We start from the raw sequence: 27,486 nt of genomic DNA on the forward strand, positions 1-27,486 counted from the left end.
TGTTATTCTTGATCCCTCACTCACCTTCAAGCCTCACATCCGTCATATTACTAAAACTGCCTTTTTCCACTTACGAAATATTGCCCGCCTACGCCCCGCCCTCACCTCATCTGCTGCTGAAACCCTCATCCATGCATTCATCACATCAAGACTTGATTACTGCAATAGCCTCTTATATGGTCTCCCTTCCTCTGTTTTACAAAAACTCCAATACGTTCAAAATTCAGCTGCTCGCCTCCTCACTCACACCCGTTCAAGACACCACATCACCCCCGTCCTTCAACAACTTCACTGGCTCCCCGTACAACAACGCATCCACTACAAAGTTCTGCTCATCACCTTCAAAGCCCTCAATAACTTGGCACCACCATACCTCACAGACCTCTTACAGCACCATCGACCCTCCCGACGCCTCCGCTCTGCTGACTTGAACCTTCTCAAACCCATCACCAAATCAACGCACCGAACTTTGGGGGATCGAGCATTCGCCATCGCTGCCCCCACCCTCTGGAACTCACTTCCCATCCATATCAGAAACTCTGACTCACTGACCACCTACAAAAAACTGCTCAAGACCCATCTGTTTCAACTAGCCTACAACTCATAAAAACTACACTCTCCCATCTTTATTTATTTATTTATTTTTGTTCCTTGATTATCTGTAAAGCGTCTTTGAGTTTCCCTGTAAAGCGCTATATAAAACCTATGTATTATTATTATTTATTATTATGTTTTTTTTTTATAACTGTGTTTGGACTTGATGTAATTATGAATATAGTCATAATGGCAGTGCTGATGATAGTTTTATAAATCTGTTCAGACAATTAGCTTAGCTTATTGGCTTGTTGCGAAGAATAAATAATGCTGGACTGTCACTGTTTAGCTTGTTTTCATGTGCACTTGCATTTAGCATTTTCACATAGTCCGAGTGTAAACTTTGATTTGAAGCAAAGGTATAAAAAAATCAAGACAAAAATACAAAGGTAGATAACTGTATCTAACTTTATGAAGCACCGAAAATGACAAGCAAATCAGTTGATTTATGCATTGTAGTTTTTAGTTTTTCACTTTGCATTTGAAAACATGGTGCAGTGTTTAGATGCATTCATCTGCAATCATTATTCTGGAGTTAACTGAGTTTTATTGCTTCTCCAAGTCTGCGACTTGCATTTTAAATCTATGCCTGCGTATCTAGTGTATATATATATATATAATCTTTTTATATATATATTTCGAATATAAAGGTGTGTGTATTTAAAGTACATAAGTGTGTGTGTGTGTATATATATAAATAAAGTGGGTGTGCCTATTACAATTCACAACAATATTATTTTGAACTAGCTCATTATCAAATATCATAAATATGAAACATACATTTTATTCTGCCAAAATCGTATAATAAGCAGGCAAGAAAGAGAGCTGGTATCCGGGCATAAGGTTGCCATAATATAAATGGTAACTCTCATAAGCCTGATATTTTTATATCCACCCCTAGTTGTTTTGCAAAGGATACAGTAGGTGGCGGTATGTGAACGTACGAATGCGTTAAAATAAAAAGAAGAAGAAGAAGAACAAAACAAATCTGCTTACTTATGGCTAAAATTAGCCGGTTAGACCTCAAACGCATATGAACTTATGTCCTTTTGTTTAAGAAACATACACAACTGGCTGAGTCAAAACACGTTTTTCAAGTGTTTCTTTGAAATACCGCAAAAATAGTTCGCACGTGGTCTTTATTTACTGTTCGAGACCCTTGCTTCCTGTTGATCGATCTACTGCAGTTGTTTTTGAACACAGGAACGCGTACGTGTGTACTGTAAGTTTTTATTACATGGAAATGTGGAAGACTGTATGACTGATTGACTTATAGTTGTTTTACAACTAATACATGTCTTTTTATGTTTCCCCACAAGAGACACGATGTCAGTTTTCCCTCAGCTTTCCATGAAGTCAGAAGTGCAAGAACATCTTTGCAATGTTTATACAAGGAAAGAGGTTGTCACTTTAACGCAAATTCATGTTAATTGACCTTTAAGGTCAAGCAAATTATTGTTGTTGTTGTTTTTCCCAAATGAGCTATATGGAAGTTGCTTACACTTTATTTTATGATGACGTTCTTACAGTGTAATTACACAAACAAGTACTGAGTAATATTAATGAACTACTATACATTATTGTAGGGTTTGGTTTAGGGTCAGTTGCTTGCAATTATGCATAATTTAATGAGCATGTGTATGTCACCTTAGAATAAAGTGTTATCGAAATTTTCTTCCTTATGACGGGCAAAGTTTACAATATGCCATTAAAAAAGACAGTGACATGTCTGTTCTCATATCTTATCTTGTGTGTTTGGTTTTAGATGGTGTCTGATCTTGATAAAGATGAGGTGTTTGAAGCTCTGCTGTCCTGTCTGTCTCATCCACCCTTGTTCACCTGTCTGAGAGCCAGCACACACCTGCATCCACTACAGGAGATTCAACATAGATTGGAGCAACATTTAGAACAGGTCTGTGTGTGTTTATGTGTGTTTAAATATTCAGATGTAACACCCTTTGTAATCGTTAACATAATTGAATTACGGTTACATTTATTTTGTAATTAAATGATATAACTCCATTACATGTAACTTACTTCCCAGCAACACTGCATACAGATTTCGTCTTATGTTGTCGTCTTATGAGAAAAAAAGTCAGAATTGCTAGGTATAAACTCGCAATTATGAGAAGAAATGTCTGAATTTTAAGATATAATGTTGCAATTACCTTTTTTTTATTTTGTTGTGAAAAAAGAAAGAATTGTCAGATGTAAACTCAGAATTCGGAGGATAAAAAGTCAAAATTGTGAGATGTAAACTCGCAACTTTGAGGAAAACAGTCTTTATTGCAAGATATAAATTTGGGATTATGAAAAAAAGGTTGCAATTCTCACTTTTTTCATAGTATTTTGAGATATATTGTGAATCAACTCACAATTCTGAGAAAAAAGTCAGAATTGTGAGATACTATCATAGCTAAAAAGAGCCCTATGCTATAAGTTAATATTTTTTTTATTAGTCAACCAAATAAAAGAAAACATGCTAATAAAGATTAAATATTTTATTTGTATACCAGCATGTCATGTGACCATTAACTGACATCAGAGAACCATGAACATGCGAATATTTAAATATCTAAAAATCACTTTGGTTGGTTAAATGCAATTACATTAAGTAACAAAGTTACATATGAATACTTTTTGGTGTCACTGTATGGTGCTGTGAATCAATCCGTGTAACTGTGTGTAAAAGTGTTGATTGCAATGTATGTTTAAATATATTTGATTCTGAATGATTTTCAGGACCTTTTTTTAACGATCTCAATGTCATGTCTCTTTGCAGCAGAAAAGAGCTCCAGCTGTTTACACTCACCCACAGCTTCCAGATGTTCTGCTGCTTCCAGTCCACGGCCCTAGGTATGCTGAGAATGTAGTGGAATATTAGAAAATGCTTGTATTATCTGTCTTTTACTCTTATTGTTTCTAAAATAGAAGTTGTATTTAAGGTCTAAGATGATGATGAACTGATCCTGGGCATGATAATTTTTTCTCTCAGAAGCTTGAGAGGCTATTCACACAGAACAAGTTAAAAACATGAGACGCATGTCAATTGAACGAAAAAAGCAAGGTCTAGAGATGCGTTCAAACTTATTTTAACTTGAGCTCCTTGTTTTTAGAAGGCCGTGTCATGCTTGAGACACTGCAAAATACTCGAAATGCCCGTGCAACAGTCAAACATGTCTATGTAGCACGTGTTTACATAGAAAAACAATGGAAAAGTAGTTTGGTGGAATGGAAAAACACATTCTGTGTGAACGGGCCCTAACTAACTGTAGTGTCTCTTCATTTATGTGCATGCTTCTGTCAACTGTTCTGCAGGCATGTGGATTTGCTGGCCTCTGAAGTTATAGTTGGCGCTCAGTGTGGCAATGCTGTTCTTCGAGGAGCTCACGTATTCAAGCCTGGCATCCTCTGCACACCAAAGTGTGAGTTAACATGAGTTAATGCATTAACTTGAACTAACAATGAGTCATATTCAGAGGCTGGACACTGAAACCTTTTAGACCACAATTTATTAGTATGGTGTAGGGCTTCTTTTGCGGTCAATACAGCATCAATTTGTCTTGGGAATGACAGATACAAGTCCTGCACAGTGGCCAGAGGGATTTTGAGCCATTCCTCTTCCAGAACAGTGGCCAGGTCACTGTGTGATGCTGGTGGAGGAAAACAGTGTCTGACTTGCTCCTCCAAAATACTCTAAAGTGGCTCAAAAATATTTAGATCTGGTGTATATTTTAGTTAGCAAGTTGCTTGGAAACAATTATTCTTGCTTAATATTCTGAGGGCATTTTTTTGTTTTTACACTTTGTCCACTTTATCAACATAGCATTGGTTATTCACACAGCCCAAGTTTTCCCAGAATGCGGTTGTGAGTCCTGAAAATAACTGTAAGTAACCATATGAAGGACTCAAATACAGGACTTACAACTGCATTCTGCTGCTGTGTGAAGTATCTAAGTATCAATAGCTTCATTTGATAAATAATTAATAATCTAGGGTGATCCGCCCGTTTATTCCCAATTTTTGGAGGGCCATAGGATTCTTTAGTTTGGGAACACCTACATTTTGATTGGATCAAATGTTAAATGTGTTTTCCTTGTTGCATCCATCTGTCTGCCTTTGTGTGTTTCTCAGACATGAAAGTGGGCGACATGGTGTCTGTGTTCTCTGATGTTGAGGGGAAGTGCACACGCGGAGCCAAAGAGTTCAAGGGCAAGAAGGTATTTCTGGGTAATGGAATTTCTGAGGTGGATCGCTCAGAATTATTCTGCTCAGATGGACCTGTCAAGTGAGTCAAGTTCTCTTTTTACCGTGTCGAAAGCCAGTTCGCTTCAACATGTGGATGTGTGTTTCTGTCACTCAGGGGTGTTGCGATTAGAATGACCGAGCCTCTCTATCAAAGTCCTTCCTTTGATGGTGTTCTTACAGATGAGGTCTTTCTCCAGGTACTCTTCATGTGTCTGTGTCTCAGATAACTGCCATTCCTTGCATCCATTACCATTATTAACAAATTATATATACACTATATGGACAAAAGTATTGGGACACAACTCTGAATTATTGAATTCAGGTTTTTCAATCAGACCCATTGCCACAGGTGTATAAAATCAAGCACCTGGCCTTGCATTTACAAACACTTGTGGAAAAAATGGGTTGTTCTGAAGAGCTCAGTGAATTCAACTGTGGTACTGTGATAGGATGCCACCTTTGCAATAAGTCAGTTCTTGAAATTTCATCCCTGCTAGATATTATACAGTCAGCTGTAAGTGGCATAATTGGAAAGTGGAAGTATTTAGGAAGAGCAGCAACTCAGTCAAGAAGTGGAGGTCCATGTAAAGTCACAGAGCAGGGTCAATAAGTGCTGAGGAGCATGGTGTGTAAAAGTCACCAACGCCCTGCTGATTCCATAGCTGAAAATTTCCAAACTTCCACTGGCATTAACATCAGCACAAAAACTGTCTGGCGGGAGCTTCATGGAATGGGTTTTCATGGCCGAGCAACTGCATGCCAAGACATTTTGGACAATGCTATCCATCCAACTTTGAGGGAACAGTTTGGGAAAGGCCTTTTTCTATTCCAGCAGGACTGTGCCCCAGTGCACAAAGCAAGATCTATAAAGACATGGTTGGATGAGTTGGTGTGGAAGAACTTGACTGCCCAGCACAGAGCCCTGACCTCAACCCCATCGGACACCTTTGGGATGAACTGGAATGGAGAATGCGAGCCAGATCTTCTTGTCCAACATTAGTGCCTGACCTCACAAATGCTCTACCAAAAAATTCCCACAGAAACACTCCAATATCTTGTGGATGGCCTTCCTAGAAGATTGGAAGCTGTTATACAGAAGCTGCAACAGCTGCCATACAGTATGTCTATGTATTTAGAATGTCATTTAATCATTAAAGTCCCTGTTGGTGTAATGGTCAGGTTTCCCAATACTTTTGTCCATATAATATATTGTGTGTGAATATATATAAATATAGTATATATGAATTGTGTATATATGTATATAATTGTGCATTAAATGATTTTAATAGAAACAAAGTGCATTCAGATCGTGTTATGCACAGCTAGCCGTGGATTATCCGCTTACATCATGGTCATTTGCCAATATTGACCAGTTAAAGCTGTTATTCATGTTTGCTGCACAATATGTGTAAAAATGATGGTTATGGTTCCAGCTCATTAGATCTAGCATTCTGTATGCTTTAAATCTGACAAAGAGATAAAGTAGTGTATGAATGAATTATAGCATTTATTAAAGTTAATTATAACTCTAATAGAGAGATGCGTGTGTGAATTACTTGCGTCTTTACAGCATCTTTCTACTAATAGTGAAGCTGCAATTTTCAAAAACCCTTTGTTGCTGAGACATATAATGTAGCGATTCACTAGTGAAGCTCTTTTATTAATAAAAACTAAGTGTGCTTACTGTGTGCTCCTGAATGTTTGTGTGTGTGCGCAGCGCGATCTCTGATCTCTGTGTGCGAGCAATATATGTGCAATATAATATAACAATATATGAGCAATATAACACCTTCCAGCCATGAACACATACAAATCGAGGTGTCTTTTGTGAATTGATATGTTTGTATTTTTCATACAGAATCTGCCGTCAGTGGTCGTGGGTCATGTTTTAGGACCTCGTCCTGGAGAGCGAATCCTTGACATGTGTGCTGCTCCTGGAGGAAAGACGACACACATTGCTTCTCTTATGGGAAACCAGGCAAGTGTTTTTTAGCAATTCTGTAAGGACAGTTTGTGATAAGTGTCCTAGTTAACATGAACTAACAGTCAACAATACTAAAGCATTTCATTATCTTAGCCAGTGGCATAATCATTTTTAAAAACCAAGGTTGTATTTGTTAACATTTGTTCATGCACTGTGTGAACTAACATGAACAAAAAAATGAACAATTAGATTTTTACTAACTAACGTTAACAAAGAAGAGTAATAAATGCTTTACAAAAATATATATTTTTCATTGCTCATTGTTAGCTAATGCATTAACTTATGTTAACAAATAGGATCCTATTGTAAATTGTTAACACAAACTCATATATATTTGCTGTCTTTACAGGGTACTGTTGTGGCTTTGGACAAAATCCGATCCAAAATGGAAAAGATCATTCAGAATGCAAAGATGCTGAAGATGGACTGTATTAAAGCATATTGCTGTAACAGCATACATGCAGTGAGCTCCGGCCCTGCTCAGGAATACAGTGCAGGTAAGCCTCTATAGTCTAAAACCAGTGTTACAAAATATAATCATCACTCAATTACATACATTAATGAGTTCATTTCTTTCTTTCTGCTAATAGTGTAACACTTTTTCACATGGGTGAATTATTGCGACACACAGTTGCATTATGGGCTGTTTACATGTTATTTGAGAGTAAATACTTTATAAACATTTCAAGTTCCTCTTATTTCCTATTATTATTATCACTTTGTTTTGAATCTATCTTTCACAGTGATTAATAATTACTATTATATACACTGGCAGTCAAAAGTTTTGAATAATTAAGATTTTTAAATGTTTTTGAAAGAAGTCTTTTATCCTCACCAAGGCTGCAGTTATTTGACCAAAAATACAGCAAACACAGTGATATTGTGAATATTATTACAATTTAAAATAACTGTTTTCTTTTTAAATATATTTAAAAATGTAATTTATTCCTGTGATGCAAAGCATCATTACTCCAGTGTTCAGTGTCACATGATCCGTCAGAAATCATTCTAATATGCTGATTTAGTGATCAATACACATTTCTGATTATTATATTTCAAATTAATGCAGCCTTGGTAAGAGGCTTCTTTCGAAAACATTTAAAAAATCATAATCATGCCAAACTTTTCAAGTGTATTATTTATAAAAAGGTTAAATTTCAGTTTAGATCAGATTTTCAGCTGGAAATAATTTTTTACAACTTTTTGTAGACTTACTAATTGCAACTTTGTGTATATTTGTTGATGGTCCCCCATATCCCGAGGAGAGTTTTGACCGGATATTATTAGACGCTCCCTGCAGTGGACTGGGTCAAAGGCCCAACATGACCTACAGCTGGAGTCTAAAGGAAGTCTGCTCCTACCAGCCTCTACAGAGAAAACTCCTCACTACGGTAACACTCATCTACTGATCCTACTCATCCAGAGCATGTTGTCTTGACACCGTGGTTTCCATGCTGCTTATAACATTCTTTATTAAGTTTAAAATGCTGTGTGACAAGCAGTGTACACTTATTTTTGTCACGCGCTCCACAAGCAAGTTCACGGAAACTGAGACACACAATATTTTTTGAATGTCTCGATCTCTTATCTGCAGAGTATTTTAAGTTCTTTCTGCAGGCGCCTCACGCACGCACACACACACACACACACACACACACACACACACACACACACACACACACACACACACACACACACACACACACACACACACACACACACACACACACACACACACACACACACACAACACACAAACACACACACACACACACACACACACACACACACACACACACTGTTCTAGCATTGATAATATGACATCGCATTCTGTTCATTATCAAAATAAAATGGTCAACCAAACATAGTTTATTGTATTGATTATATAACAAGTTACTCTGCTCGATACACTCCTCGTACAATCACCGCCCCACCAAACACATTGCCGGTTTCAGTTTTGCTTTAAATAACTTAATTTAGGCTTGATGTTTATATGTTATTTATAAAGAATGGCACTATTATTAGTGTATTTTATAGCTACTTATATTTTTCATTCTTGTTCTGTTCTGAATACCGTTCAATTTAAAGGATTTGTTGTGGAGTGTGGGGAACTAAAATAGCCTAGGTTATATGTTTAGAATGTTTGTAAACATTTTGTTTTATTTACCGGTATTTTACATTATTTCTGAATGTAACAATAAAATGGGACTTATATGCAACATGTTTAGTTCCTTTATTGTCCACAAGTGGAAATTTGTCTTTGGCTTACCTATACACCACACACAAGGACACCAACATAAACATAAAAATATACATACAATTATTTTTTATTTATATATTTTTGTTTAGCTGTGAATTATGTTTATTTTAGTTTTATTAATTTTAGTACTTCAAGCTTTTATTACAGCTAGTTGCCAAGGCAACATTTCTAATTATTATCTTAGTTTGTTTACGGTTTACATTTTATATTTCTATGTTATTTCAGCTTTATTTAAATGAACGAAACCGATTTGTAATAGTTTTAGGGAAGGATAACACTGTTTGGAGCCATCTATCTCATTTTATTTAACTACCCATTGAAAGTGTTTCTAAGTCAGTGAACAGAAGGTGGTGCTGTGTACTACATGTTACAGTGCAAGTCTTTTATAGCTTTTATGTGTGTGTTGCAGGCTGTACGTTTGTTAAAACAGGGAGGTGTTTTGGTGTATAGCACCTGTACTGTGACACTTGCGGAGAATGAAGAGCAGGTTGCCTGGGTTCTCAAGACATTCCCCTGTTTAACACTAGAACCACAGGTAAGAATGAGATACATTGCTAAAACTACAAACGCTTTTTCTATAACCCAGAACTGTCCAAGCAAATTGAGTAGTGAATACTTTTAAGTGTAGCTAAAACAGAACAAATACGAAGGGAAACAACGAAGTGTCATTACCGGATTTTTAAACAAGGCAAAGAACCTCAAGTGGCTAACAGTATTGAATCTTTGAATCTTGAGTCTGTCATAATCTACCTCGTTTTTTTTTTCCTCTTTGTAAAGTCATGGAAATTGAGTTTTTTCTTTTGCTGTTGGACACATTTTTTAAAATTAAATCCTGTTACCACACCAGCGGCTTAATGTAAAGCCGTAAGAGTGAAAGCTTGTGTTTGTCACCTCTTCCAGGTGCCTCATTTAGGATCTGAGGGGATGCAAGGAGCAGGTCTGTCATGTGACCAACGGCGGCTACTACAGAGATTTCGCCCAGAATTAGCATGGAGAGGAGCTCGGTTCGCACATTCCCCTGAGAGCTTTCTACAAAACGCCAACACTGATACCATTGGCTTTTTTATTGCCAAGTTTATAAAAAATGGTAAGAAGTGCACACAAGCTTAATACAGACCAACTGGCAGAGTTTTAATTATTAATATACACACCATTTATCATCTCCATTTAATGTGTTGTTTCCAAGTATTGTTTTCATTTTTTTTTTTATACAATGTTGTACATATTTGTGAATATTTGTACTGTGGCACAGTGTATTAAATTAAAATAAATTTGTTAATTTATAAGACTGAAGAATGACTTGAACTATTTGTTTAAATACAGACCATCTCCAAACATAAATGATTTTTGTCATATACGTCATATAATACCTAGACGTCACATAGAAGTAAATAATTCAAACGAGTTAAAGAAAAATCTGTCATCATTTACTCATGCCATTCCTCTTCGAAACACAGGTGAAGATATTTGAAGGAATTGAATTAAGATTTAATTTAGGCTTTTATTCACATATTAACATTCATCAACTCACACATCAGTTGTGCTGAACAGAGGCTCAAGCATGTTCGCTGGACATGAGTTTATGTTTATGTTTGCTGATCAATGTTAATATGTGAATAAAAGCCTAAATTGAATCTGTTCGTCATAAAGTGATCTAGTCTCTTCAGAAAATTGGACAAAACCGATCAATTCATATGGATTAGTTTTACAATCTCTTTATGAACTTTTTGAAGCATCAAAGTGTGTTGCATAGCTGTCAATGGAGGGACAGAAATCCTCAGATTTCTTCAAAAAGATCTTCATTTGTGTTGACGGAACGAAAGTCTTGTACACTAAAGCATTGCCAAGATACAGCCTCAAGTGCCTTTTGTTGTTCTCACCATCAAATATGTTAAAGAACTGGAGAACGGATGAACTATCATGAAGCCTTTAATGGTTTTTTTCTGGCATGATCTAATGCCGAACTGAATCAAATTTTGAATCGAAACGAACAGTCTAGAATAAAAAAAAAGTCTTGTTTGGTGGAAATTGAAAACATGGTATGCATTTGGCAACTCAGGATTGGAATAATGAAAGATGGGGGGAAATGGTTCAATGTACGGTATACAATACTGTAGGTGCCATCGCAAATATGGTCAATTGGTCCCTAATTGCTTATGTCAGATATATTTACGTATACTGTATGTATATATATATATATACATACAATAATAACTAACCCCCAGTTAAAGGAATAGTTTACACAAATATAGAAAATTGTCATAATTTAGTGACAGAGAATCTGCTTAGAAATTGAACACACAACAAATATATAAATCAGTTGCTTCCTTGGACTTTTATTGTATGGACAAAAAAACTTACATTTTTCAGAATATCAGGTGATGTTTCTGCAGCGGTTTTTCATGTGCCTGAATCACTTATTTGAGGGACACAAATTACATTACAAAGATTAAAAACATTTATTGATACTCAAAAAGACAACACAAGGGAATGCAATCTTTTCAATAGGATGGTCTGTGTAAATTATTACATTTTTCTTTTGGGGAAATATTTAAACATCTTACTGCTCTTCAAAATATATATATTTACATATTTCCGAAAGAAACCATAATTGTATTGCAGTCTGTTGCCTTGACCATCCAATTATTATTTTTCTTCGTAATAGTAGCGTGATCGTCCAGTGTAACAAGCTGGATCTCAGCATCATGTAGTCACTGTTTAACTATCCCAGAAAAATGTGGGATTATGAACAACTATCACATCACATACAAACAGCCATTGAGTATGAAAGAAGTTAAAGAGCATAATAAGATCATAGGGGAGGTAGAGGACTTTTGAACAGGATCATTTGTGCAATAAATGTTGATAAAATAATAATACAAAAACTTTTTATGATCCTTATTTTATTTTTTAAAATGATAAACATCTTGCCACTTCCGCAAACTTATGAGCACAACTGCATAGAATCACATAGAATCAACGACTACCCTGTGTAAATATTAGCTTTGTGTGTATATTATTATCAGCAATAGGAAGATGACAATACTCTTTACTCATTTTACCCACTCAACAGATTCTGTATTATTGCATCAAAAAACGAATGGGAAATGCAAACACTTTCCCCCGGCTTCACAGCATGAAGTGTTTTAACTGAAAGAAACTTGCACTGACTTATCTTAAAACATGTCAGTGCCATTGTTTTATCTCAAGATACACACACCAGTAACGATTTTTTCTAAGGCACGTTTATAAAAGCTACTCAAATGTCCTAATTTAACTAAGACCTAATCCTGGCTTAATCTAAGCCCTGTCTCTGAAACCAGGCCTAAATGTTATATCAATATAATACATAATAAACCAATTGTACGTGTAATTTTGACATTCTGATTGACAATTAGTAGTAATTCAAATAGATTTCTGACAATTTTCATCAGTTTTCAAATAATGGCCAGAAGTATCTAGACAGCAGATGCTGTTCCCTCAATCTGTGTGTAGTCACAACAATCAAAATGACTGAATAACACTTTTTTTTTTTTTTTGATTGTAAAGGTCATTTCTGTTTGCATATTATATTTGACCGTTTTATTTCAAATGATCATGGAAATTCCTTCCATTTTTCATATGACCTATTTGAGTAAGCCTTTGAAAGACCATGTTTGAATCCAAAACCAGAAACATCAGCTGCAAGACTATAAAAACAGAAGTCCCACTGCTAAAAGACAACGTTACAGCTCAAATAACACATTTCGATGTAAAACGCTCCAAAACCCTAAAATACTCTGAGCATCTTTCAAATCTCTAAATCATCATCTTTTCATTAACTCCTGGTCAATTCGTCGGGTCAGCAGTTTAAGCAAACCAAACCTATCACGTCATTTTTGTAATATCCTATATGAAGGCAATACACACTTTTAACACACACGTAATTACCATTAAATAACAATTCTAAATGACATCCACACAACATAATAAATAAACTATTGTTTTAGAACGAACCAAAAACAGCAGTGAAGATGCAGTTGAGAATTCAACACGAAATGGCATTCACGACACATTTTACTTCTGTAATGTGACATCTTTCTGAGAGAACAGAATATTCAACAGCAAAATAATAATTAAAATAATTACTGGTGATTTTAATTATATCAAACTAGAATTTTAGGAAATATATCAGATACAAACAAACAAACAAACAGATTTCTAAATGAGGCACATTCTGCCATTTGTCACTTTCGCTGGAATTCTTACTTGCGTTAATTTCTGAAAATGTCACTCACACACGTGACATTTCAGAGGCAGAGCAAGTTATTGGATTTTTCTTTTACATTTTTTATTCTTTGGAATAACATGCACCTATGATTCATTCAATGAGACCAGGAATGCAAATATAAAAATAAATAGGCAACCTTTAAAGAAAGACACAATTTCATCATCATTCATGCCATATTAAATTAATATATAACTGTCTTTAATTTGTCCACACTTGGAAGAAAACGTGTATGGATAGACGTGTCATAAACATTACGCTGCCCTGTAAAAACACATAACATTGACGTGAGGCCCATCAAAGGCCGTGGAAGAGTGTGTGTTTGTATCACTGCTCTATGTAATGCTCTCTCGCCCATTCCCCCTCGCCCCGCTTCCTGTCCCTCTCGTGGTGAGGTTCTCGTTGCGATCTCGGCTTTCCTCTTTGTCTGCAGTTCCTCTCATTGTGGTCGTATTCCTTCTCTTTGTCCCCGCGGTGATGGTGATGGTGATGATGGTTCGGCTGAATCGAGGGCTCCAGTTCCTCCGCATCTCTGTGAGTCTGTGTATGTCCAGCGAGAGGCTCGGGATACGTGGACTCTAACGTCTCTTGTTTGGAGAATGTCCGCATGGTCCGATTGTGATGGCGGTGTTGATGCTGAGGATGACTGTGGTGTTCAGTCCGCGTGGTTGAGGAATGGTGATGTTTGTGACTACTTCTCCATTCACTCTGTAACTGCTGTTGGTCTTTAGCATTTCTCTCCTCAATGTTGTCTTCTTCCAAACTTTCTTGCTTCTGATTTTGGTAGTGATGATGATGGTGATGATGATGATGATGGTTTTCAGAAAAGCCTGTCCTGTCGCCCATTGGTCGATCTGCTTCCTGGTCACCGCCTGTGCCCTGTTTTAGCAACACGCGCATAAAACAATGCAGTTATATGGATTTGCACACCCAAAATTGCAAGGATGTTTATATATTTTGACTGGAAAAGACAAAATCTGATATCTTTAGAAAAAAGATCCAAGGCACTTCTTCCAGACGAAAGTGAAAAAGTTAAGAAGTTAAGAAACTGTTAAGAAGTTAAAAAGCCTTTATTCACATCATGGCTCTCAGTAGAAAAATAAAAAAATAATTTGTCATTTTTAATGTTCCTAGTGTGAGCCATGATGTGAATAAAGGCTTTTAAACTTTTTTCATCTGGAAGAAGTGCCTTGGAACTTTTTTTTCTAAAAATATATGTTTGAAACCCAACCAAAGATCATCCTCTGGGATAACTTCACAAGGTCCTTCCAGCAAGTAGCGTTCCAAGATGTTTTCCTTATGGTAACACTTTACAATAGGGTGGTCCCATTGAAGGGATAGTTCACCCAAAAATGAACATTTGCTGTTGATTTCCTCACCCTCAGGCCATCCAAGATGTAGGGGGCTTTTTCTTCTTCAGTAGAACAGTAAAGAAGATTTTTAGCTGAAAGCGTAGTCCTTGATGACTCATATAATGCAAGTCAAAGGCTACCGTCACTTAACGGTAAAACAAAACAAAAGGCTGTGGATTACAGGTAATAATGTTGTAAATAATGTTCAGTTTCTTGCACAGACCGATTGTTTCGCTTCATAAGACCTCAATGAATCGTCAGGAGCCACAGGTATTTATTTTGTTTGGCCTGTATGTTTTTTTGACTCTCAAAGTGACGGTAGCCATTGACTTGCATTATATGAACCATTAAGGAGTACGATAAAAATCTTCTTTAATGTTCTACTGAAGAAAAAACAGTCACCTACATCTCGGATGGCCTGAGGCGGAGTAAATTAATAGCACATTTTCATTTTTGAGTAAACTATCCCTTTAATTAATAGTTTATGCACTAACTAACAATGAGCAATAGAGTGGTGCAGGTATGACATAATTTTGTAGGCCAGACCGTGGAAGCGAGTTAGCATTTTACCACTTATCGTTCCAAAGACAATGAGTTTTTTGAACGGGGGTTTGGTTAAATTTTTTAAGCTGTTGTGTCTTGAAAAAGGCGGTTGCTAACAAGTGTCTAAATGGGACTACAAAGGCTGTCGGGGAGATCGAACATCATCACGGTGAGAACCGGTAAACTCAGTTTTACAGCCTCATTGTGTATAATTGTGCTCTTATAAACTATTCTTACGCAAACGTTCTGGGAAAATGTTTTTAGATAAATACTGAAAGAGTTGTCAGAAGCTTAGTAACGGTGATGTTGACGTCGAGCGACCGTGTTGTAGTTCGTTTATAGCCTCCTTTAGCTTTTAACTTCTGGAGACTGCATTTAGCCTTTAAAAGTTGTGATCATCTGTGAAAATCTTGATGGACAAAACATGCAAGTATCATAAACTTTTGTTGATCACAAAGCTTGTTTATTGCGATAATCCAAAAGCCTAGTGGAAATTCCTTTTGGGTTCTGCGAGGGAACCAGTGTGATGCTAACTGCCGATTGGCCTATAAAGTGACGCCATACCTGCACCACTCTATACATTTGCTACAATATGCATCAATCTTTTTTTATGTTTGCTCGGGTCCATTAAACAGATACACTTTATTTTAATAATGTATTCGTAAATGTTGAAATCAAGGCAAGACACTACAGGTAAATATAAAAATGTAACAAATAGATGTCACCATACTTCCCCAGTTGATTAAGCACAATTTTCTAAAATGTGGCATTATCTAATTAAATATGCACTAAGTTGCCTGCATTTCCAGAACATAAATCTGAACATTGGATAAAGCCAAGTTCAACATTCTTGTGTCATTTTGTTGACGTATGAGTTTAAAAAAATGTGCAGAGGGGATTTTGGATAACTCTTTTTTTTTTTAATCACTCCATAAATCAGAAACCGCAGTCAACTGGATATTTTTAACTCACTGCCTTTAAAGATATTTATTGTAATCTAAATCTACAGACACAAATAGATTAAGTGTAATAAAATAAACTCTTAAATGTGTATTCTGGATGTTTTCTTTCCACTATTCTGAAAAAAAGACATGTTATGGAAGCCCAAATAGGCCAAAATCTCAATATTGACCAGTGCATGAAATAACAATGGGTTTGCCTGTAGTGTCTTGTCTTCACATTAAGATTAAAACATTCTTTAGAAGTATTTATCATTGTTAGTTAGTAGTATCAACTAATGTAGATAACCAATGTTAACAAGTGAAACCTTATTGTAAAATGTTACCAAAATGATAGTTATTTTGCACCACAACACACACGCACATGCAAGTCTTTAAAAAGTCACTGCAAGTCACTACAAACCACTTTAAATCTACTACCACTCTTCCTAGAATGCCAATGTAATAACTCCATATTAAAAAGCTTAAAAGTCAACAATAGGATCAAAGGAATAGTTCACCCAAAACCGACCTCTTACTTATCCTTATGCAATTTCAAAACTATGATTTTCTTTCCCCTGTGGAGGTTGATGCTGCTCTTTTACATATAAGGAAAGCACATGTGCTGGGTTTTTTTTAAAAGAAAGAAATTATAAAAAGTACCATAATAGTAGCCCATATAAACATCCATTAAACAAGCTTTGTGCACTTAAATCTCATTTGTGCTTTGCATATTTAGACTTGCCCTTTGTCTGGAAAACAGCAGCTTCAATTATTTTGTGTTTCATAGAAGAAAATATAGTATGGGTTTGATGTAAATGATGACCGTATTTTCATTTTGGGTTTTGGGTGAGTAATTCCTTCAGGCTAAATCCTAACGAAATGTCACTATTCTGAAGTTGTTCAAAAGAAATCCTGACCAAGCGTCAGTGTTGCACATACGCACACACTCACCGTGACTGAGGCTACTAGTCTTTAATAGGAGTAACCTTCTCAGTCTGAGCAGCAGCAGTGTTTGTCAACAGAACAATAAGCATATTCGCAAAAACATGAATATTACAACATGTAGAGTTACAATCGGAGTATGGCTTGTAACTGTGATAGCAGTGTTGAGTTAAAGTAAGTCTTGATAATAGTTTAAACAGCTACGCTCCCGACAGCTGTCAACACTCGAAACTCAGACGATCCACCTTTAGTTTATAGATGGCCGGTTTATATGTAAATCAATATTATTATTAAATGTTTATTTACTAGTGTAATGTTTGTGACTTATTCAGGATTATTATGAATTGTATTTTTAGCGACTGTTTCTGAAAATTGCTTGCTTTAAAAAGGTACACTATGTAACTTTTGGTCCTCTAGTCGTTAAAAAAAAAAAAACTGCATGCATTTTGTGAAAGAACATTGTTTTGGTTGTACTTTGGCTCTGGGTGACCATAAGCATATCCATCCGCACATTCACTACTAGGCTTAAGAGATAGAACTAGTTTAGATGGAAAAGATCTCAAGCTCACCAGCTGAAGTCGTTATTGTAGCGTTACCCATTAATAGACATTAGTGATTCAACTGATCACAAAACTCACGGTTCGGATCATTTTACAGTTTTTGATTCAAGGGTCAATGTTAACAGTTAAAAAATAAAGTACGGTAGTCTAACTGTAGTGTTCACTGTTTAAATTAAATATAGATTAATCTTTGTTAAAGCTGTGTTTTATGACTTATTGATCATGTATTGAATGTTAATGTATTGAATTTTAATTTTGAACAAAAAAAGTTATATAGTGTACCTTTAAGCAGTCTACACTATTTAGCTCAAGCAATATTCAGAAGCATGTGTGGTTATTTTTTAAATATATCTTTAGGATTAAGAATACTTGGTATTTTTTAAATAATATTTTTAAAATTAGATAAATTACTGTCAGTTTTATTACAAATTTATACAGAATGCAATTTAAGTTTTTACATCTGCAGAATTAAGTGGGAAAAAAAACATTTTAACTTGCAACGTTATGAAATAAGAGGGATGTGTAGTCCAGAAAAAAAAATCTTGACAAAAATAAGGATGAGTAAGTGAATGAGTTAAAAAAAAATCTTTTAAAATATGATATTTTTTAAAATGCTATATTATAAATTCCATAATAACTTCTATTATGTGTTTGAAAAATGGGTAAAGTGTACTGCCGGATATACTGACATGCATATGGTAAACTAAAATATACAGTGTATATTTAATATATAATGTCATTTCTATTCAAACATGTATGTCATGTATTTAAATATATTTGTACTGGTAATTACATATCTGTAATGAAGTTGCCATTTCATACATTGAAAATATATTAACTTTAAATGTAATATCGAATAACACTGCAGGAAGCGAGTTCTGCAGGAAGCGAGGACACTGCTTTAGTTTGTTAGTCAACACAATCAAATAAGTGTACTTCTTTAAAGCACGACAAGAGATTATTAAAAAGTGCTGAAGTTTCACAAGCACCTTTAGTTGTGGATTAGACAGTGCTTCTTTGCAGGCGTCTGCAGCTTCAGCCTCTGTGCTGAGCTTTTCAAGCAGAGCGTTTTCCTGAGAGTCACTGGGAGGATGAGTGGACTTCCAGTACGCCTCCAGGTAATCAGCCATGTGCTCACAGGCGTCTTCCAACTGGTTCTCGTCCAGAATGATGTCAAAAAGCTCCTGGATGGAGAACAAACAACAACAGGAAAATGAGTTGCTAGAGAGTGGAAAATTAAGTAATTATTTATAAAATGTTTGCTTTACACACAAATTAGTTTGGCTAGTTATACAAAATACATCAAGTTAAATTATTTTGCGATGATGACGCATATCAACTATCAAGGGAGAGAATCACTTTGGGATAAAGTAAACTTTTTTTAAATAATGAAAGTTTAGTAAATCGAGAGGAAATCACAATTTAAAGCTACACTGTGTAATTTTTTAAGTTGATCCTTAGCAAAAAACACTTTGTTCTTTCAATCTTGTGTGCCCATTAATGTATAATTACTTCTACCAACTAATCAAGTATTCTCGTAAGCGTAGAATAATCTGCCATTTATAATACATACGGGTGAGCTGCTCGAATGGCGAAAGCCATGTTGCGCCTCCATCTTGAAAATACTGTAGCCAAAGAGGGACATACCTGGAAATTCACACTTCGCCTTTCGTGTTTTTACACTCAGTGGCACCGTGACGAATGCGAGAGGGAGATTACTCGCGACTGCCGGCAGATTTGTAATAATACGGCCACCGTAGGAGTTAAAACGCCCTCGGAATGGGAGGGGCTAGAAAGTAATATTCAGTTGGTAGTCATATACAATTTCACTGCTAGATTGGAGTAATTCCTACACAGTGTAGCTTTAAGTTATAAGTTATACAACAATTATTTTGTTTATACAGTTCATGTTTGTGAACGTTTGGAAGTACAATTAGAGTTGACTTAACAAAAGTGTGTGTTTGTGTGTGTGTGTATAAACTCACTGAAGGGCACTGGGCCAATTTGTCTGCTGCCACCATCTGTACATTGAGATGTTTTGCCTGAGACTTCCCTCTAGATTTTATTAACCTTTGCAAAACCTGAAAGATGGACAAGCCAGAAACAATATTCCAGCAAAATTTCATTGTTGAACGACTTGTAAAAAAAGAAGTGTGCTTAATTGTATTAAATGTACACTTGAAGTGTACTTCAAACCTAAGAAATACCTTTTCCCCCCCAAAAGTGTACTGGGAGATAATTTAATACTAATGAAATAAAACGGCACTTAAGTGTGCTTAAAGAGTACACATTCATGACTGTTTCTTAAAGTCTTAAAGTTGTGAAAGTCTTTTCTTCCCTATTGTGACATATATCCGAGTGTATCTGAGAGAAAAATGTAGGCTGGGACTATATTTTGTCCTCGGGAATGATTGAGTCGTAGGAAGTTGGACGTTGCAAACTAAATGGAGGCAGAACTGAATGCCGGTTTGCAGTCAGTGGTGGAGGATATTTAGTCCCACACTCCGCCGAGACACGTCATGAGGGACGTTCACAAGGGATAGTCAGTGAGAGAACAGGGTTTTCACACAAATACCCATGATTGTGAGTTATCTTTGTGTGTACCTTTGGAGAGGTGATCTTGATGTAGACAATAATAGGTGCAAGAGAAGTTTTTCCCAGTTGGGCTGGGTGGTTTATTGTGTCCGCGTCAAGAACCACCAGCTGCAATGTCCGAGCCAGCTCAAAGATCCTCTCAATCTCACTCTGTACCTCCCCTATTAACACACACACACACACACACACACACACACACACACACACACACACACACACACACACACACACACACACAAACACGAAAGTGTAAAGGTAAAATACAGCAAATCACCTTTTGAAAGTTGGCGCTTCAATGGTTATATCAATTACATTGTTACGCCACCAGGTGGTAACAAGTGACTGTTAACATTTTTTTTTTGGTCATTGAATCATTTATGATTAAAAAAAAAACAATTCAGATTAATTAAAAATTTTAAAAACACTCCACTTTTTTGGAAATAGGCTCATTTTCCAACTCCCCTAGAGTTAAACAGTTGAGTTTTACCGTTTTCGAATCCATTCATCCGATATCTGGGTCTGGCGGTAGCACTTTTACCATAGCTTAGCATAGATCATTAAATCTGATTAGACCGTTAGCATCTCTCTCCAGAAAATGACCAAAGAGTTTCGATATTTTTCCTATTTAAAACTTGACTCTTCTGTAGTTACATTGTATACTAAGACCGACAGAAAATAAAATAGTTGCTATTTTCTAGGCCAATATGACTATGAACTATGCTCTCATTCCTGGGTAATAATCAAGGAACTGTGCTGCCGTACCAGCAGGCGCAATGATATTACAAACTTAGTGCCGGTCACGTTGGAAGTTACCTAGCTGGGGACTATTTTCAGGCTCAGCATAATATTCTTGCGCCTGCTGTACCCATGTACGGCAGCAGTTCCTTGATTATTACGCAGGAATGAGAGTCATATTGGCCTAGAAAATCGCAATTTTTTTATTTTCTGTCGGTCTTAGTACACGATGTAACTACAGAAGAGTCAAGTTTTAAATAGCAAAAATATCGAAACTTTGGTCATTTTTTGGAGACTTTTCTAGGGGAATTGGAAAATGAGCCTATTTCCAAAAAAGGTCGACTGTTCCTTTAACAATTTGTCAGAACCTCTAGTAAATTAGATTATTTATTTTTTAGAAATGTGAGAGCGTCTCTGTTTGAAACCAAAAAACATGATTCTAAATATATATTTTTCTTTTTCTTTTTTTTGAGCGACTACCAAGGGAGTTGATTAAGAAACTATATATATAAAATAAAAATAAATAAATAAATAAATATATATATATATATATGTTCCTTAATCAACTCCCTTGGTAGGTATCTCAACCAAAAAAAAAAAAAAAAACTCTTCAACAATGAATAAGATATTGCTAGAATGCTAGAATTTATTTTCTCTATAGATGAGAAAATAACATAAAATTGACCTAAACTGCGCTGTCATCATTTCCAGATTTGAGAACATACTGTGACAAGTATACCTACTCTATTGTGTGAAAGTGTGTATATGCCTTCTGGATACTGTAGAAAGTAAATTCAATAATAAAAACTGTAACAGAGATGTATTCATGTTCAATTCAAGAACTTTTTTGTCAGAATGCCTCTGAAGGAAATAGTTTAATTCCTAAGTCTCACCATTTGACAAAATATTTAATTTCATGGTCATTCACACCAACCCATCATACCAAATAAAAAAGAAATTCAAACACTTTCACTGACCTAAATTGGAGCGTATATTTGAGCGCTCGATGATGGCGTGTTTACTGGGGTTGTTCAGCACAGAGCGCTTGGCCAGAGAAATATCAGCAGCAACCCTTGTGATTGATATCCTGAGTTCGAGAAAACAAGAAGCGTGAAAGAGAATCTAGATCTGGAACTGAGTGCATAGATTCTGTGTATTATGCATTAAACACTGTTTTCTGAGGGTTTCTTAGTTTTACACTACAATATTACAGTGGAATTAGTCATTGCACACATCCATTTCTCTCTATCCAGTCTTCTATTATTTTTCTTGTATATAGGAGATACTAGAAGAAAACATGAAATTAGTGTCTTTGCATCCATTGTACATGACGTTATACATGTTGCAGATGAACAATATTAGTATGAAATGCATTAACTGGATTTCAAATCATATGAATTTGGTCAGGATTGAGTTTGTAAAAAAAACTGAATGAGATAAACCAAAACATTCACCAACAGATTTTTATTAAAATGTCATACTGGAAATACAGAGCAGTGATGACTCGTGTCGGGAAAACTGCAGTCAAGGGAAGGTACAAGCATGTGACCCAGCTGTGTTTATGGACCAGCATGGCCAATTAAGGCAATGAGATGTGACTATTTTAAGAAACACTGAACACTCACGTGACATACACACACAAATATATTAACTATCCCTAAGGAGGGTGAAGGACGAAGAGAAACGGCTTAAAGACTTACCTTCCCTCAAAGCGGTGCTTCAGAAAGTCAAACAGCGCTTTCTGCATCATATCTGTGACCTGTTTACACGCAAAAATGAACATGTCAAGTTTTCTTCCTGCCTTAGCCTTAACTTCTGCACATTGTATTTCCAGAACATTCATAAAGCCAACATAGATCTAAATGCTTTACAATTAAGTGTAAATATGAAGTAATATGGAGTAATAGGTAATAAAATATATTAAAAGCTCTTAAATACTGTGCATGTCTAAAAAAACGAGAGTAATGATGCATGGAGATTTATGACATTTAAAGAAATAGTTCACCCAAATAATTACAATTCAGTCATTACCAACTCAAATTTGTGTCACTAAGCACATTTATCATTTTTGTCAGTTGATATTTGTCATTTGGTATTTGCACGTTAGATAAGTAAAATGTCCAGGGGCCTCATTTATAACCGTTGCGTACGCACAAAACAGGCGTACGCCACTTCCGACGCATAAGTTGTGATTTATAAAAACAAACTTGACGGGAAAATTTGCGCATCTGCACGCAAACTCTGACCCATGCGTACGAACGTTTTGGAGACGGAGCAGTTTGGCGACACTGATGGTGAGCTGGAGTTAAATGTCTTTTTGGTCACTTTTAGACAGAAAATCTAAAGAAAATTAGACGTATACAGAAAGATACAAATATAATTTCACTCACCAAGCCTATCACTTGAAGCAAATATCCATCCCTTCTTAAATGTCCGCGCCAGCGAGCGCGTTGGGCGGTTTAATGAAACTGACACATATAGCTTTATCTAACGGCAGATGAAGTAAAACCATAAATCTTTATTATGAGTCCTAATCATAAATACAGTGCATGTTCACAATAACAGTTTAAATAAATAAAAGAATGATTTAAACTATGTTTTACTCCTGATATAAACATTTTGATTAAATATGCCATTCTCATTAATGAGAGTTAAACAATTAAACTACATGAAATCATTACTGCGAAGTTAAACAATTTTTTTCAATAAATAGATATATTTGTTGTGGATGCAGTGCTTTTAAAAACTTATCATGATAGTAGCAGATTGTCCGAGAAAATAGTTTTGTGCAAATAATGCACAACAAGGTAACTGTTTCCATTAAAAATATAAATCAATTAAAAATACTATTTGGCCAGTGAAAAGATTGAGAAAAACTTTCTCTGAAATATATTTTACACTATTTGATTTATTTATTCAAAAACAAGGCAAGGATAGGCTACTAAATGATTTTTATTAATGTAATTTGACGGCACATCCATATTTCAAATTTTTCGAATGTCTTGAACCGTTAAAGATGTTATCACGTGGATGAATAGAAATATGCAAATGATATGCTGATGAGGTTATGCATAGTAAAACTAGGTGTTGTAATCTCCATATATGGTTATTTCGGGGAGGAGACGCATGTGCGCACAATCTTTCGCTGACTGGGATTTATAAAGTTAATTCTTCGCAGGTTCTGGCGTACGCACGGTTTTATAAGTCTGAATATTTTTTTTGCGTACGCCAATTTTTGGCTTTCGGGCGCACGTACACTTTTAGTTAGGATCCTACGCACAGTTTTATAAATGAGGCCCCAGGTTTCTCTTCTCAAACTGTATGCTGAACACATCAGGAGAGCTAGTGCATAAGGCAAGATTTTCAGTGAAAAAACGAAGTATAGCGCAAAAAGTTTTAGGGGCAGCTATACACATGAAATAGTTTTAATATAATTGCAGACATGATTTAGAGAACAAAATAATGTTCTTATGTTTTATCAAGACAAAGGGTAATCTGGGTAACGAACAAACACTGCCAACATAAAGATGCAAAAACTATAATAAAAAACTTAAATATTACACAGATCTGTTCTTTAAGATGAATGTCACTACTTATATTGAAGTTTATTTCTAAAAGGGATGAGAAATCAAATTTGCCTTGATCTTTAGACAGAGGTTTTTAATACGGTCTGAACCGCCCCATAAAAACGGATCATTTCAGACAGGGCCAGGATGAAAAGAATCACTTTTTTTCGCAATTATTTTTTGTGTTAACATTAGCAAATAAGTGAACCTCAAGGAACATATTAAAACAAAATTATGTCATGACCTCTTTAATGTCTTCATTTGTTTTGATTTTTGGCTGAACCAGTTATAATTGTGGTGGCTGATATTCTATTTCAAGTATTTCAATTCAAAGATAAAAACATTGCAAACACTTTCTCATATTTTTTCTCAAATCCATACAGTACTGTTAAAAGCTAAAGCTAAAAAAGTGATAAAAAAATGTATTTCAATTAATGGTGACCAGGTTTTGCACCTAAAATATAATTTTTTCAGTAACAACAATTTGTTAACATCAGTTAACTATATTAGTTAATATGAACTACCAGTGAAAAATACTTCTAAAGCATTTACTAATCTTAGTTAATGTTATTGTTATTCTACATGTTATTAAAAAAAAAACCAATTTAGAGTGCATTTATTTTTAGTGCTTACTGATTTCCCTTAAAACAATGTTTGCAATGTTGTCGTAATTTTTACACCTTTGACTTTATGGAAAAGAGCAGCTTGGACATTCTGCTAAATACATAAAAGACATGATAAGAGGTTTGAGTGAATACGTTAATTTCTGGGAGAATTAGCCCTTAAATATCTCCTAAATGAAGTCACAATGCTTTTTGCAGCACCTGACCTCGTAGCCCTTGAGCGAGGGTCCCACTAGCACCACCGGTCTCATAGAGGGCACCACATCATATGGAGGAACGTGCTCTGTCTGTAGAGCACCACAAAAACACAACATTAGCCTCTGATGTGTGCATACAAACACAGAACACCCCATTTACAATCACATATAGGAGGGATAACATTGGTATTTGATTGCAAATACTAATTATCCATATTCAAGATCAAGATCTACATTGCAAGTGTCAAATTTAATGTCAGCCAGCTGAGTATGTCCTGTTCTTACATGACTGTATAGCGAATTATTTCATTTAAAGATAAAAAAGGAGTTATAACTGTAATGCATTAGTTTTGCCTGTGCTCATATTAAGTTTGACACCAAACTGAAAACACACAAACATCAGGTGTTTCAAACATACTGGGGAGATTAGTAATAGGATTGGTTAATATCAAGCTTTTATAACAGCACTGTTATTAGAAAATTATTATATATACAATTTTGTACAGAATTGTATAAATAATCATTTCATTGTTTAAACATGCACGCACACAAAAGATGCAAATTCAAAGCTGTATAAGAGAAATGTCAGAAGGGAGACCTACACAGGGTTACTAGGAAGTGGCCATCCGATCATTCCTGTCGTGCATTTTCATGTCTTAATATATAGATAATATAATATAGATATGGCTCTCCAGGAGTGGGATTCATAGCAGATTATAATAGTTAATTTTCTTTAAAAAAAAAGTTAACATCTTATGCCATTTGGTGGAAAAACAACAGCACAAACATCTCTTGTACACTCTTAAAAATAAAGGTTATTTGCATTTATGATTCCATGAAGAACCTTTAACATCCATGCAACCTTTCCGATGCACAAAAGGTTCAAATTAAAATTCACACTTATTTAAGAACTCTATTGCAGGGGTGTCCAAACTCAGTTGAGCTCCAGCTTGCCTCAACACACTGCCAGGAAGTTTCTAGTATGCCTAGTAAGATCTTGATCATCGGGCTCAGGTGTTTAATTGGTGTTGGCACTAAACTCAGGACAGTGGCCCGCAGGAGCAGGATTGGACACCCCTCTTTTGGAGCTTTTATTTTGAAGAGTGTATTGAGGTGCAGTCACATTAGCAAAATTTCACAGGCAAAAAGTCCATTAAAAAAGTCTATTATAGTGATGTATAAAGCACGAACAAGCAGCTTTTTATAGGTTTTGTTTCAGTGAATTTGTGTGACCAATTTAAACATGAGCGCAAACTGCGTGGGGAACTTTTTACAGAGCCCCTAAAGCACAGGTGTCAAAGTCAGTTCCTGGAGGGCCACAGCCCTACAGAGTTTAGTCCCAACCCTGCTTCAACACACACACACACCTGCAATTTTCAAATTAGCATGAAGGACTTGATTAGCTGATCAGGTGTTCTAAAAAAAAATTAGGGTTGAAGCTAAACTCTGCAGGGCTCTGGCCCTCCAGGAACGGAGTTCGACACCCCTGCCCTAAAGGGACCTTTGCAAAAATAAAAATATACAGACTTTCACGTGGTCACGAAAAACATATCTCGTGCCCACGAAAAAAACTATTGCGCGCTCGCGAGAAACTTTCGCGTGCACATGCGAAAGTTTCTCGTGAACATGATACGTTTCTCGTGAATATTTTTATTTTTGCAAAGGTCCCTTTAAGGATTCTGTAACTTTTTCACAAAGCTCCCAAAAATGGATTTCTATTGAAATAACTGGATTGACTGAAATTTCACCAAACATCAGTGAATGTGTTCGCACCTTTAGAGATGTTTTATGGTGTAAGTTCACTGTAAACATTATATTCTGTTATATATAGTATAAATCCCTCACTGAGCAATGGCTCTTTATTTCTGTTTCCTCTTAGGCATCCTGTATCATTTTTCCATTGTGTAAAAAACAAGCTATAATGAATAAACTACAGCACAAGCACAACAGGAATGACCAGCAGCAGGCCTCAGGAATACACCGCACGGTTCTCTGGCCTAACTTACCGACTTATGCCTCTGTATAGCTGAGGAAAGGAGGAAGGGAAACAGACAAAAAGAAAAGACCAAGGGAGTGTGA

General features: G+C 35.8%; 2 protein-coding genes across 6 annotated transcripts in view; one reads left to right on the top strand and one right to left on the bottom strand.

Annotated features, from left to right (window-relative positions):
* Positions 1-1,513: 1,513 nt before the first annotated feature.
* On the top strand, positions 1,514-27,414 carry nsun6 (NOP2/Sun RNA methyltransferase 6). The gene is made up of 13 exons (XM_079595819.1): positions 1,514-1,816; positions 1,914-1,995; positions 2,360-2,506; positions 3,377-3,450; positions 3,913-4,019; positions 4,729-4,882; positions 4,958-5,039; positions 6,701-6,820; positions 7,176-7,322; positions 8,068-8,217; positions 9,496-9,621; positions 9,987-10,173; positions 27,287-27,414. The coding sequence occupies exons 2-13, from the start codon at positions 1,921-1,923 to the stop codon at positions 27,313-27,315; spliced, it is 1,398 nt and encodes a 465-aa protein (XP_079451945.1). The 5' UTR covers positions 1,514-1,816; positions 1,914-1,920; the 3' UTR covers positions 27,316-27,414.
* Positions 11,407-27,486, bottom strand: part of cacnb2a (calcium channel, voltage-dependent, beta 2a) — a 44,081-nt gene continuing 28,001 nt past the window's right edge. For 4 of the 5 annotated variants that reach the window (XM_079595775.1, XM_079595771.1, XM_079595773.1 and 1 more), the window contains 7 exons: positions 25,417-25,497; positions 22,722-22,780; positions 21,999-22,108; positions 20,296-20,447; positions 19,677-19,772; positions 18,681-18,875; positions 11,407-14,232 (listed from right to left, as the gene is read on the bottom strand). In XM_079595775.1, the coding sequence (XP_079451901.1) occupies positions 13,681-14,232; positions 18,681-18,875; positions 19,677-19,772; positions 20,296-20,447; positions 21,999-22,108; positions 22,722-22,780; positions 25,417-25,497 (1,245 nt within the window). In that variant the 3' untranslated portion in view covers positions 11,407-13,680. Of the gene's footprint in view, positions 14,233-18,680; positions 18,876-19,676; positions 19,773-20,295; positions 20,448-21,998; positions 22,109-22,721; positions 22,781-25,416; positions 25,498-27,413; positions 27,434-27,486 lie in introns of all 5 variants that reach the window. The other variant, XM_079595774.1, reaches the window with a different exon arrangement.

Source organism: Phoxinus phoxinus (genome assembly GCF_949152265.1).
Source record: "Phoxinus phoxinus genome assembly, chromosome: 2".
NCBI lineage: Eukaryota > Metazoa > Chordata > Actinopteri > Cypriniformes > Leuciscidae > Phoxinus > Phoxinus phoxinus.

What these genes read in the sequence shown, in the direction of transcription:
- nsun6 (XM_079595819.1), top strand. Translation starts at nt 1,921, where the DNA reads ATGTCAGTTTTCCCTCAGCTTTCCATGAAGTCAGAAGTGCAAGAACAT. An exon ending in CTTCCAGTCCACGGCCCTAG is followed by an intron (nt 3,451 to 3,912) that starts GTATGCTGAGAA and finishes ACTGTTCTGCAG; the next exon opens with GCATGTGGATTTGCTGGCCT. An exon ending in CTTCTCTTATGGGAAACCAG is followed by an intron (nt 6,821 to 7,175) that starts GCAAGTGTTTTT and finishes CTGTCTTTACAG; the next exon opens with GGTACTGTTGTGGCTTTGGA.